Source organism: Balearica regulorum, chromosome 17 (assembly GCF_011004875.1).
Source record: "Balearica regulorum gibbericeps isolate bBalReg1 chromosome 17, bBalReg1.pri, whole genome shotgun sequence".
Taxonomy (NCBI): Eukaryota; Metazoa; Chordata; class Aves; order Gruiformes; family Gruidae; genus Balearica; species Balearica regulorum.
The window spans coordinates 11,748,763-11,761,320 of record NC_046200.1 but is presented as its reverse complement, the minus strand read 5'-3'; the positions used below and the strand labels follow the sequence as shown (position 1 = coordinate 11,761,320).

Here is a 12,558-nt window from a genome sequence, read left to right as displayed (position 1 = left end):
AAGCCCTTTAGTCACTGAGACCACTCCATCTCCAAAGCACAGGTGAATGTGTAAGGTAATATATAGCATCCCATGACAGAGTAGGACTTGTGAAAGATAATGAGGCAAAAGCAGAGTTGTTTGCAGGTGCTGATGACTCTCTTAAGAAGTTCAGAGAGTATCTTGTTTTAAGAAGATTATAATTTTATAGATATTCAGATGCTAATGCATGAAAATTTCTGATTCAAAGTGAAGAGCTGTTGGCCACATTGCATGTTTTTACCTTGTTTCTAGTTGCTAGCTTGTGTTAAAACAACCCAAACATATTAATATTTTACGTAAGCCTTGTAGTTGATCTGTGGATGTCATTATATTGCCAGCTGGACAAAAGATACAAACTGAATGTTTATGAATAGGACAATGTGTATGTCCAGAAGACCATATGCATTTTAAACCAGAAATCATGCTGTTAAACAGAATTAATAGGAAAGGATCATAAGAAAGAAAGAAGTACCAATAAGATTCTGCAAATTTGTAGTGTCCTTTCCTTATCCTGCTAGTTACTCAGTGCTTGGTTTTCCTCTAGCTAGGTCTTTCACTGAAATGAAATTATTCCACCATTGTTATAACAGAAATAGCTTCAGACTGACCTAACCTGGTAAGACCCGGCCTTAGGTTCTCCGTAGGTTAACAGCATGTGGAAAGAATCTATCTTCATTTCACTTCTTGGCAAGACGTGTATAAGTGATGTTGAGACAGTGGAGCCTAAACCAATGTTTGCGAGCTATACAGAAACCTAAAAACAAAGGTCACTGTGGTACTTAGATTGTGTGAATACTTATGAAACACTGTATACTGTTTTCTGAAAATGTTGATGTATGCTGTCTAGGGTGGGTTTACATCCACATTAAGGAGGTTTTTCTCCTCACATTCTCTAGCTCCGTTTATCACTATTAAATAATTTATCACTACTTTTGCTTTCTATTTTTCAGCATTTTCTGAAGTAGGAGGGTATGATGCTTTCATGCAGAAGTACATGGAAGCAGTTCCATCCAATATCACCTACGGGAATACTACGATTAGTGAAGAATGCTACGCTCCTCGGAAGGATTCCTTTCACATCTTCCGAGATCCCGTCAGTGGAGATATGCCGTGGCCAGGGCTCATCTTTGGTTTGAGCATCATTGCTTTGTGGTACTGGTGCACTGATCAGGTAATGTGGAAGCCATATGCCTTGGAAATGCCAAACACAAAACTCTGCAGTCTAGTGTGATCTAGGGATGCTCTGCCCCCACAGTAATTCAAAGCTGGGTCACAGAGACAGCAGTTACTTCAAGACTGGTCAGTGACTCTTCAGTTTCTGGTTTCTAAACCCCTTCCACACGTAAGAAAATGGAACGGGTGTTCTTTCAGTTCTTATACACTGTGCCTAGCGGATACTGTGTATAATGCCTTTCTCATTTTTTGTGTGTGACCATGTGTAAAAACACAGAGAGGTTGTAATGTGAACATTTACTTAGGACCATGTATCAAATGATCCTTGTTAGACTGGGTCTAGATATTATTCCCCATTCAGTAATACTAGTTTGTTTCCTATTTGTGCAACTTTCATCTTTGCATGCACAGTTTTGGGAGGATGGTCTTTATATGTCAGGTGTTTCAGTCTGGAGACTCTTTCCCAATCCTCCTTCCTTCTCCCTAAAACCTGCTGTCCACTTTCCCCAAGAGATCACACTGACATGAGTGGAGGAAAGTGTGCTTCTGCAACTGTGACATCAGAATGTGCCCAGTCTCTAGCAAGTGATCTATCTGCATTCTGAATTGCGAGAAAGATCATCTTCACAATTTGTAAACAAATGAACAAAACCCCAATATAACTATCTCAGGTATCTCTATTGATCAGGTAAATATTTTATTCCTTTTTGGCTTTTTAGTCTACCTGCTTTAAGAACAGCTTGTGATGTTTACCTCTTAAACATACACTGGATAAGTGATATTTTCCTTTACTTATTTCAACTATATCCTTTGATTTTCAGGTAGCTTTTATTTTTCCTAGTGACAGAAATGGTAAATAGGCTCTTTCACTATCACAGAGGTTAAGAAGTACCTTGTATCTGGAACTGGGTATGCTCATGGAAATGCTATTGTCGGTGAGTCATGCATGCTTGCCATGTCTCGTTGACAGGTTATTGTCCAAAGATGTCTCTCTGGCAAGAATATGTCCCATGTGAAGGCTGGTTGTATCATGTGTGGGTACCTGAAACTCTTGCCCATGTTTATTATAGTGATGCCTGGAATGATCAGCCGAATTCTGTATACAGGTATGTGTAAGAATACAGAAATGCAAATTTCTTCTTGCTACCTAAGTTTCACTGCCAATCTCTCTTAATTTCCTATTCTCTCTCTTCCAATACACCTGTTAGACTGTCATTTTGTCATCCAAATTGTCCAGGCACATGTATGCACAAAAACTAACTACAATGTAAGAAACCACAGGTCTTCCTCTTTTTTCTGATCTCAGTTTTCTGCTAGTGCTATTGTTGTCCACTTTAGGGGAGAGACGTTTCACAGTGTTCCTCCCCAGCTGGCTGTTTGTTACTGCCCCACTCTGGTGGAATGAGTGGAAAATGCTGTCCAGGACAGATACTCCTCCGGCAATCGGAGGAAGAGGGTCATCAGTCACAGACAGTAATATTTTTGGCCATGGGCAGTTCTGAGTGCAGCGTGGGGGAATCGCCAATCTCCCTTCTCTCTAACCATCAGCGTGTTTAACAGCAGGCAGAGAGAGATTGGAGGGAGTGGTCTTTGTGTTCCTCTGCTTGTTTTTTCACTTGGTCTCCTTGTGTTGTGCAGTCCTGGTCTGACAAAATAAGGCTGGTTTTTGGGGGTTCTGGGTGGCGGGTTGTTTGCTTGGTTTAGTTTTGTGGTTTGGGTTGGTTTTTTTTTAAATTTCCTGCAGTACTTTTCAGAATTTTAGAGAGGAAAGGAAGGATAGAGGCTTAGAATCACCTTTCTCCTTGCCAGCAGACCAACGATGATATCAAGCATATCAATCCAGTGATTCAACACAGAGATACATTTTAGAAGGTCTAGTAATTTGGGAGCAATCTGTTGTTAATATGGCCTTGTCTAACCCTGTCTCGTTATACTCTCCTCAGATGTGGTGGCTTGTGTTGTGCCTGAAGTCTGCCAGAAGTACTGTGGCACCGCAGTTGGCTGTACAAATATTGCGTATCCAAAAATGGTAGTGGAGCTTATGCCAAATGGTAAGACACTGTATTTGTTTGTTTGTTTTAGGAAAGGTGAGACTGCCAGACTGTAAAAACAGGTGAGAGAGGGAGCCCAAATCCCACATTCAGTTAAAAAATTATTGCTAGAACTATGTACTGTTAATCAAAGGTGTTGTCTGTATTAGTTGTAGCTGTAGGTGCAGAATAGCTACATGCTGACAATGTCAGCTCTCAGCTGGCAAATACTGGGTGATGAAATGGTAATTGAGCTCCCTTTCTGTGAAGGTAAAAAATAACCTGCTTTGCCAATGATTTATAAAAGGCTGTCTCTGCCAGGATTTCTGAGTTGGAGGCATACACCTGCAGCCCTTCTGCTAACCCACTGAGGTGGGAGGAGAAAATACTCTGTGTACACATTGTCCCATAGAACACCTGTTCAATGAGAGAATAAAGCACCACTCTGGAGAGGACCACGTATACACAGAAGATAAATCTCTGCAGAAAACCACAGAGCTGGTTCATAAGGCTATAAAGACAGATTATGATATTATACAGACTATGGTACTTCCCTGATATCTTTAGTACTTCCCCATTGTATTATAACTGATGTACACAGTGTTATTAAAATACTACAGTACTTCCTCTTACTGTGTTGACTAGATCATACCACCTGGAAAAGTGCCTTACTCTGATTTTCAAACAGTAAAAGAAACTTTTTTTTTTTCACCAAACAATTGGTTTACAAATACATCGCAAGCACTTGCCTGCGAACAAGAGAAATTATTTTAATAACTGTTGGGGAAAGTCTGCTTAATATTTTTTTCTTATTATTTCAGCGTTTAATTATACAGCATTCACAAAAGAAGTACCAATGTTCTAAAAGCTCAAAAGTTGCCCTGCCGCTGCTGTAAATAGCTTTTCCAAAGCTCAGCAGACACCACTCTGTGAGCATTGCAAGAGAAGGTCAGGCAGGCATCAGCACATAAATATGCCAGATGCACTCATAGACGGCTGACTTGAAAGGGCCAGACCAGCACTATGGGTGGTGCCACCTACTGAGACCCTTCACTGAATTCTCCTCCCAGTTCACGTATCTTTGTATTTCAGGTCTGCGGGGTCTGATGTTGTCAGTCATGTTGGCCTCCCTTATGAGCTCCCTGACTTCCATTTTTAACAGTGCTAGTACTTTGTTCACTATGGACATCTACACCAAAATTCGAACACAACCATCTGAGAAAGAGCTTATGTTAGCTGGAAGGTAAGTGCAGCCAAGTCTTCCCCAGCCGTACAAACATCGCGAGCAGTAGATGCGTTACAGACTGCAGCCTCCAAAAATGCACCAAGTGCCAGGGTAAAAACCTGCTTTCACAGAGTGCGGGCAGTGCAGCAGTGGCCTCCTGTGGCCAGACAGGCTGTCCCACCGTACGCTTTCCTTTTGGAAAAAAAATAAAAGACCTTGCTTCCAATTTCATTGACAATGCATGAAGTAGCTAAACTAATTCTCAGCACTTCCTACTGCTATTCAAAGGGAACTGTTCTAAAATATCTTCATAGGCTTTATGCTACACCATACCACAGCATCAATGAACTAGTCCTTCTCGTTGAACTGCTGTTGAGTTGTGTCTAGATATAACAAAGGAAAAAAGTGAGTTTCTACATTTTGATTGCATGTTTAGCTGTATGCTGATGGATATTTGACAGACACAATATCCAACTTGGATGTCTTTTGTCTGTGCAATGCTAATTGGCCATTATCATTGATTTTGCTGGTTGAAATACAAAATGGACATTTAAATTATTGATTAATTGCTGTTTTGTTCTTTCTGATAGATGCTTCTAAGCAGGTGGCTAATTGAATATCTGGCTATGTTTACAGGGCATTTATGTTACTTTTAATTGGCATCAGCATTGCCTGGGTTCCTGTGGTGCAGTCAGCTCAAAGCGGGCAGCTCTTCGATTATATTCAGTCAGTTACTAGCTACCTGGGACCTCCCATTGCTGCTGTCTTCCTGCTTGCCGTCTTCTGCAAGCGGGTCAATGAGCAGGTAAGCACAAATTAGGAAAAAGGTATGCTGCATGTTCCTTTAGGCACTGGGAGAACTGCTTTTTTGTTTTGGTGTTTTTTATTAGCAATTTCTTCCTGTTTATTTCAATCCTGCTACAGCCCAGGGATTCCGTGTTTCCATACCCCAAGGCCTGAGGTTTCAGAGAATGAGTTTGAAAAAGTTCTTTGCTAATCTGATAAACGGACAGTCACCTAGGAATTCCTAGATAGCTCTGAAACTTAGGTTATCTATCACTTGGCCAACCAATGTGTCAAATGGATAATTTATGGGGACATATTTGAAAGTAATCTTTTAGGATATTGCTCACCATACTGCTTTACCAAACATACCACCTTTCACCTTCCTCTTGAGCACTATAAATTTTGTCAAGACTCTTTTAAACAAGCATGCTGTTGTTTTATGCATTGTTTCCCATTGCTTTTAGGACCCAGGCTGGGAATCTCTGATTTTGATTCGTAGAGCAGTGAACTGAAAAATATTGTTCTTAAGCCTTTGTAAGTAACTGAGAAGGCGTGAGCTCTGTCACATGCTTTGACGCGATCATAGGCCAGTCCTGGTAACTGAGGTCTCAGACATTCTGAAAACTCATTACTCAGGAATTCAGTTTCTTTTCTATAATACTAGGAATAACAACACTTGCCTACTGCTCAGGTTTGCTCTAAGGAGGATGAGTTCAATGAGAAAGCCTAGAGAGAGAAGGTTTTTGAATATGGCTCGAACTTTTTTCTCACTATTTTCTCTTGAGACCAGTTCAGTGGTTATTTGTGTGTATATCCAAGAAAAGCCTGTTTTACACAGAAGGGATGTTCCATTTCCTATTCCAATACGGCTAAACCTCACAAATGGATTAAGAATTACTCTTACTGAGTAAGAATTCAGTATAATCCTTGGGGGTTTGGGTACACTGCACACTAAATTTGGGTAAATAGGGGAGACAAGCATCAAAGCTTCTGAGAACTGGAGCCTTGCGTAAGATAAACTTCAATATTGTAATTACTTATAAGATTTATCAACATTTCTTGCTCAGAATCATTCTTCTTTCTGCTAGAAATAGAATTAACTACCTTGTCCTACTCCAAAATGTTTTTGTGACTTTGACCACTGGCTAATTAAAACTGTTCTGTTCTTAAACCCAGCATTAAACCTAGAATATTTTTTACATCAGGAATTATAAATTTGTGTTACCATCATTAGGTTTTTTGACCTCACAAACTCACAGAATGTTTGAGATGGGAAGGTACCTCTGGACTAGTGCAACCCGCACTACTCAAAGCAGGGCTAACAAGGGCAGGATGCTCAGGTTCTGTCTAGTTGGGTTTTGAATATCTCCAGGGTTGGAGACTCCACAGTGTCTCTAGGTAACCTGTTCCAATCACCCATACAGTAAAGAAGAAATATATTTAAACAGAATTTCCCATATTTCAATTTGTGCCCAGACATACCTGTGCATCTTTTATACTTTGGGCTAGAGCTGCTTATACCTAGCAGCAAAACATCTACCAAAAGTGTCAAGAATTAACATTTAACTAATTACTAACAAGGTCATTAGAAAATAAATGAGACACATATTTTGGGAAGAATGACACACACTTGCTAGCTGGTTCTATCTTGCTAGAACTGTCAGGGATTTAGCCCTCAAAGATAAAAAGATATGAGAACAACCCTTGAGATGTGTAGCCTGTGGCTAAAGCCTGTCTTGTGTAAGGAGAGCAGTGTGTGGAGACAGATGAACTTTGAGAAATGAGCTGGAGAAGGTGTCCTCCATTTTGGTCGTATTAATACACTGAGCTGTAAATACGGTCACTGAAAGTATCTGGGTTAAAACCCATGTGCCAAACCCAATGTAATGCATAAATACCTCCGTGTTTCCTCCAGCAACTATTCAGAGAGTTTAGAGCTTAGTTCCATGCCTAAAATGACTCATTTTGATACCTTCTGTCACACTGTCTGCAGGGTGCCTTCTGGGGCCTGATGGTTGGGCTGCTGGCTGGACTCGGTAGGATGATTGCAGAGTTTGCCTACGGAACAGGCAGCTGTGTGACCCCTTCCAACTGCCCATTCATCATCTGTGGGATTCACTACCTTTACTTTGCAATTATTCTTTTTGGGCTTTCTGCCATCGTCATCCTGGCAGTCTCCTTCATGACTAAGCCCATCCCTGATGTACATGTGAGTATTATCGCAGTCTTGCTCCTCAAGAAACAGAACTCAATGAAACCACTAGTTTTAAACACTGGTACTTGGTATATTACCTCCTGACATTTCAGCTACCCACATCATATAGTCCTTGTAAGAAAGCAAAGGAAATAGTCTTCATTTATCTGTCACAAATCTTCAGTGACGCCTAATAATCTTAGACATTGAGCTAACAGACACTTGGGATGCCATGGTCTTATAGCTTGTTCTGACTGATTTGTCTCTGTGTAGTAAGACTGTAGATTTATAATCTCGTTTTGTTTCATGGCAGCTTTACCGCTTGTGCTGGTCTTTGCGGAACAGCAAAGAAGAACGTATCGATCTTGATGCAGATGAGGAGCAGGACAAAGCTGATGAAAAAGATGAGGAATCAGGTAACAGTTGAATATTTATAGATTCTATGAATATATTTGAGTATCCCTATTTCATTCCTGAAGAAACATTAACCTGCTTGATATTCAAAGACACACTCCCTCCTCCCCAACAACAAAAGCTCAAACGCCACATATTTAAATGGCTAGTAAGCAGCCTTTTACCAATCTATCAAGCTCAGTGTAAATCAGAAGTGAAGTAGACTTGAAGGGAGACAATCTTGTTCTCTAGGTAGCTAGGTGGCAGTTCTAGGACTAAAACAATGGAGATGCTTTAGGTCAGAGATTATGCATTGGCAGAACTGCATGTGACTCTAGCATTTGGAATGAAACAACAAGAATTCACTTGGAAATAGTGGGTAGTAGGCAGGACTGAAGGAGCAAGGATGTGGCGCAAGGCACCACGACAGCGAATTGCCAGACATCCATCTGGGCAAAACCACCTGCTCTCTTTGCTGGGTTTCTGGTTCTGCTGCCAAGTTCCCTTTCGTAAGTATCCTCATATTCATTTATTTGTCTTTTAATTAAAAAAGTGTAGAAAATATTGAAAAAAAATGGAGTTTAAGCTTTGCAGCATGGTTTGCTTCTCCAATACCAGACCAAGTCTCTAGGCTACAAAAGGCACAAGTGTCTTCTGCAAAAGACTCTCTTGCAACATGTAGGAAGTAACTGTTTTTGCAGGTGAGCTGTGAAAACACAGTATCAAGTTGATTCTTGTACTGCCTTGTGCTAAAATGTTTCCATGTAACTGTGACCATAAATCAGAACTGCTGTATTAAATACAGGAATGTCCTCAGACACAGAGATCTTCTAGTACATGCAGTGGCCCATGCTTACATTTCATGACCAGTGTGTTATTCCTTCCAGTTAACGAGGAAAATGAAGAAGAACCGGGATGCTTTAAGAAAGCGTACAACTGGTTCTGTGGCTTAGATCAACAAAAAGGACCCAAACTGAGCAAGGAGGAAGAGGAAGCATTGAAGAAGAAACTGACTGACACAAGCGAAGTGCCACTTTGGAGAAATGTTGTGAATATCAATGGCATCATCCTATTGACTGTGGCTGTGTTTTGCCATGCCTTCTTTGCATAAACCTCTTATTACACTTCTGAAATTGTACTGTATTGTCAAGCAAAAACGATGACTTGTAGATTTACAGAGTTAGATACACTTAGTATTTTCATTGCCTACTTTTGTAAAAAATCAAGGTGATTTACTCGCTGATTTTATGATCATAATTTCAACAATCTAAAGATGAAGGTCACTGGGATTTCAGAGAGAGAATTTCTGTTTAGATATTGAATCAATCCAGGGCTAATAGAGGTTCAGAATTTCCATCCAATATTCTCTCTACTCATCATACATTTCATATTTTAGGTGCAGAACAAGGCTCCGTGAGCCATATTTCATACCATGGTTTGTGAACTACCTTTTAGGGTTGATTTTCAACCTTTCTTCTTCTGATCATTCAAATTTCTTTTTCCTTTGGCTATGATAATTTGATAACAAAACCCCCACAACAACTGAGGGACTGTATTATGAATTGAAATTAAAAAATCATTTTTGTTCCCTCCAAGCATGGGTTATCTTAAGTAAAGGATTTGTGTATATACTGATGTATTTGACACTATAGCTAACTTTCCATTATAACTTTTTTCCCCCCTTTTCTCACTTTTCATTGTGTTGTGTTTCACAGTAATCAATGGAACACTAACCATCTGAATTGATTGCATTTTGAAATTAGGGAAAACATGTCTCGATAATCTTAATAAGAATTCTGCTTATGATAGATTCTCTGTTTAAGGTTAACTTCAAAAGGTCCTCCTCTCTTTATATTTTAATATGTATCTATACTTGAATGCGAGGCTTTTTTATACAAAATACATATATTATATATACACATGCAATACATTATATATATGCACTATATATTATATATATTTAAAATATATATGTGTGTGTGTGTATATATATATTTATTTCTTACTGATCAATTCCCATCTTGGTATGTCAAAGTTAATCTCTACCCACAATTACTAGAACCTCTTTATCATGGGGTTGGTGTTAAGCCATTGGCTCTTTCTCTGGACTGCACCACAAAACAATCTGGGTTAAAAGTCCAAAGCATCAGAATGCTGGATTTGCATTCTTCTTTCAGGTACATTTGAGGGCTCTGTACTGCTTTTCTACAAAGCTATAAATCTTTCTTCTGAAGATTTCATTGAGAAATAGAATTCATGCTGTATGACAGCATGAGTTAACAGTTCATGAAGGAGAATAGTCACAGCTGTGGGATATCAGCTAAACCGCTTTGAGTGTCTCCACGTGGTAAGTTTGATACCAGCTGGAGATACAGGAAAAGATAGATCTAACACTTCAAAGCAAAAAGCAATAGATCTTATAATCTAAAAATCTTATCATCTAATTCAGCTTCCTGGTGAGCCAAGTGTAAAAAGATGACATAGGTTGCTGTAGTCAAGCTGCACCACAATTCTTGTTGCACGCATATTGGGGGATGCTGCACTGTCTCAAAGCATTTCAGTGTGATTCTACAGCAGGATGCACCGGACTTCCAGTAAGTGCATCTAAATAGGAAGCCAGTGTAGTCTCTCTGCATGTGCTACATCACACTGCCACTAACTCCTGCAGCTTTAATCGCTCTCACTTTATAACCTTCTGCCAGTACCTTTTCTTCATTTGGATCTAACCCAAAATGCTCTGGATTCTAGCACAATTGCTGGTCTTCAGTAGAATTCCTGCTCTTCAGTATAATCCCTGCAGTACACTGAAAGGTTTTGCGTAGGCCAGATCAAATCAATAGTATATAAATACCAGTACAAACCTTTTTCTTACACTTAATACAGAGTATTTTAAAGATCATGGAATTAATTATATTTAATGGACTATGAAGACCTATATGTATTAAAGTATTTGTATATTTTGAAGTATTTGGTGTCCACAAAATGATGGGATTTTTATATAATATGATGGAAGAAAACAAAACTTAATGTGGTGTCTAGATTTTGGCTCTGGGTAATAGTAATGGATGACAAAAAAACCAAGAAATACTTAATGAGAATTGCCCAGATCCCTCTTCATCATGCGTTGTTACAAAAAGAAAAATATGGTGAAATTATATAGCTGTTTGGATAAAGACAAGTAGCACAAGTATTTGAGCAGCCTTTAGATGACCTCCTGGTTAATCAGCACCCTCATTTCATTTTCCTCCCCAGGATTAAAGAATTTTGAAAAACTAACTCTCAGTTTCCCAGGGATGTTCACTGTACATCCTCAGCAATCTGTTTTCATTCTAGTCTGAAAACTGGATGATATAAGGGGCAGAGTTTAAATGTTTACATAAAGTTTGCTGCTTAGAGTACTTCTCTAATTTTGTAGAATTTCATAGAAAAATTGCCTGATACTGTGGACAGTTGATAAAAATTTTATGTTTATATTCATAGTTAAATGCCACCTCAGGTTGGTAACTATTGCCTTCAAAGACAGTTCCATGATTTTAAGGAAGAAAGTGACTTTTCGGTTCTCAGGGGAATTCTGTCCATGTTACAGCTGGTGTTGTGGGATGCTCTCAGACAAACCCCAAAAAGTAGCTGACACTGTCCTGGCATTCTCATGCTTTAGAAATGGGAACAGCAAGCACATGCTTGTTCCCCATGTTTGACTGTAAATTGGGAATACTTCTGCTTAGTGGAGAAACTCCAGATATATGTCTGGCTAACAGCACAATATAGGTGCATGGCATGTACAGCACATTACAACTCTATTTCAGGTGGTCCTGAGACATGCCAGCTTGTCCTGTCAGGTAGGATACAGGGTTACAGCTTATTTTAGTGGACTTTAGTTAGATATACAGAATTATTTTAAATGAACTGCACAAAATAAAAATTCACCTCTGTAAGCCAATTACAACACTGAGAGATAAAGAACACACACTAAACAAATCAGATCTTCCATTTAAGAATGACTACATAATTTTCAGGCGAAGTCCTGAAAAAGGGTAACCACTCTTCATTTATGTTTTTGTTTCTCTGTATCACCCATAACAAATGTATCCAAGCATCTCACAAATGTTAATTATTAATGATCATGAGAACACTCTGTTCTTAAAATTTGGTTTTATTCCTATTTTGTTATTGAAAAAGCTCATGCACTGAAATGCTGGGGGAAGGGAAGGTCTGTGGCTTAATTTGGAATACATCTGCAGTAATCAAGGTTTGGTTTTAACCAAAATGTCTGTCCATGGTGAATTAGGACACAGCACAAGGCTGAGTTCTTCAGGTGCAAGTGATCATTCTGATCAGAGCACTGTCAGCAGCCAAGATTGCTAATTGGCTCAATTCCTGCTCACATCAATTCCTTAACTGGCAAAACTAGGAATGTTTATACGAAGTAAAAGCTGACACAAAAATGAGGAGCAAAGAGTAATGGTAAATATATGTATCACCAGTGGTGACTGGCGTTTGGGAGAAAAGCTGCAGAGCCTCGGTTATTGTCTTTGAAGAACACTTGAATTCATTGGATTGAAGCACTGAGCTGGAGGAGAGTTTAAAGCTGATCTTCCTGGGCACATACAGTCCCACTGCACAGAGGAGGGCTGTTCACAGGCTATGGGGTCACAGCAAAGCTGTTCTGAGGAAGGCTAATTTTTTAAAATGTATTTGATGATCTCATGTCTTGGCTGCAGGTCCCTGTGTCCTGC

At 39.4% G+C, this 12,558-nt stretch overlaps 1 protein-coding gene across 2 annotated transcripts in view; it reads left to right on the top strand.

Moving 5' to 3' along the window:
• Positions 1-8,950, top strand: part of SLC5A1 (solute carrier family 5 member 1) — a 29,200-nt gene extending 20,250 nt beyond the window's left edge. For both annotated transcript variants that reach the window (XM_075769549.1, XM_010312624.2), the window contains exons 8-15: positions 972-1,192; positions 2,165-2,300; positions 3,138-3,245; positions 4,317-4,467; positions 5,086-5,254; positions 7,229-7,444; positions 7,743-7,845; positions 8,710-8,950. In XM_075769549.1, coding sequence (XP_075625664.1) covers positions 972-1,192; positions 2,165-2,300; positions 3,138-3,245; positions 4,317-4,467; positions 5,086-5,254; positions 7,229-7,444; positions 7,743-7,845; positions 8,710-8,933 — 1,328 coding nt within the window. In that variant the 3' untranslated portion in view covers positions 8,934-8,950. The remainder of the gene's footprint in view (positions 1-971; positions 1,193-2,164; positions 2,301-3,137; positions 3,246-4,316; positions 4,468-5,085; positions 5,255-7,228; positions 7,445-7,742; positions 7,846-8,709) is intronic.
• Positions 8,951-12,558: the final 3,608 nt, after the last annotated feature.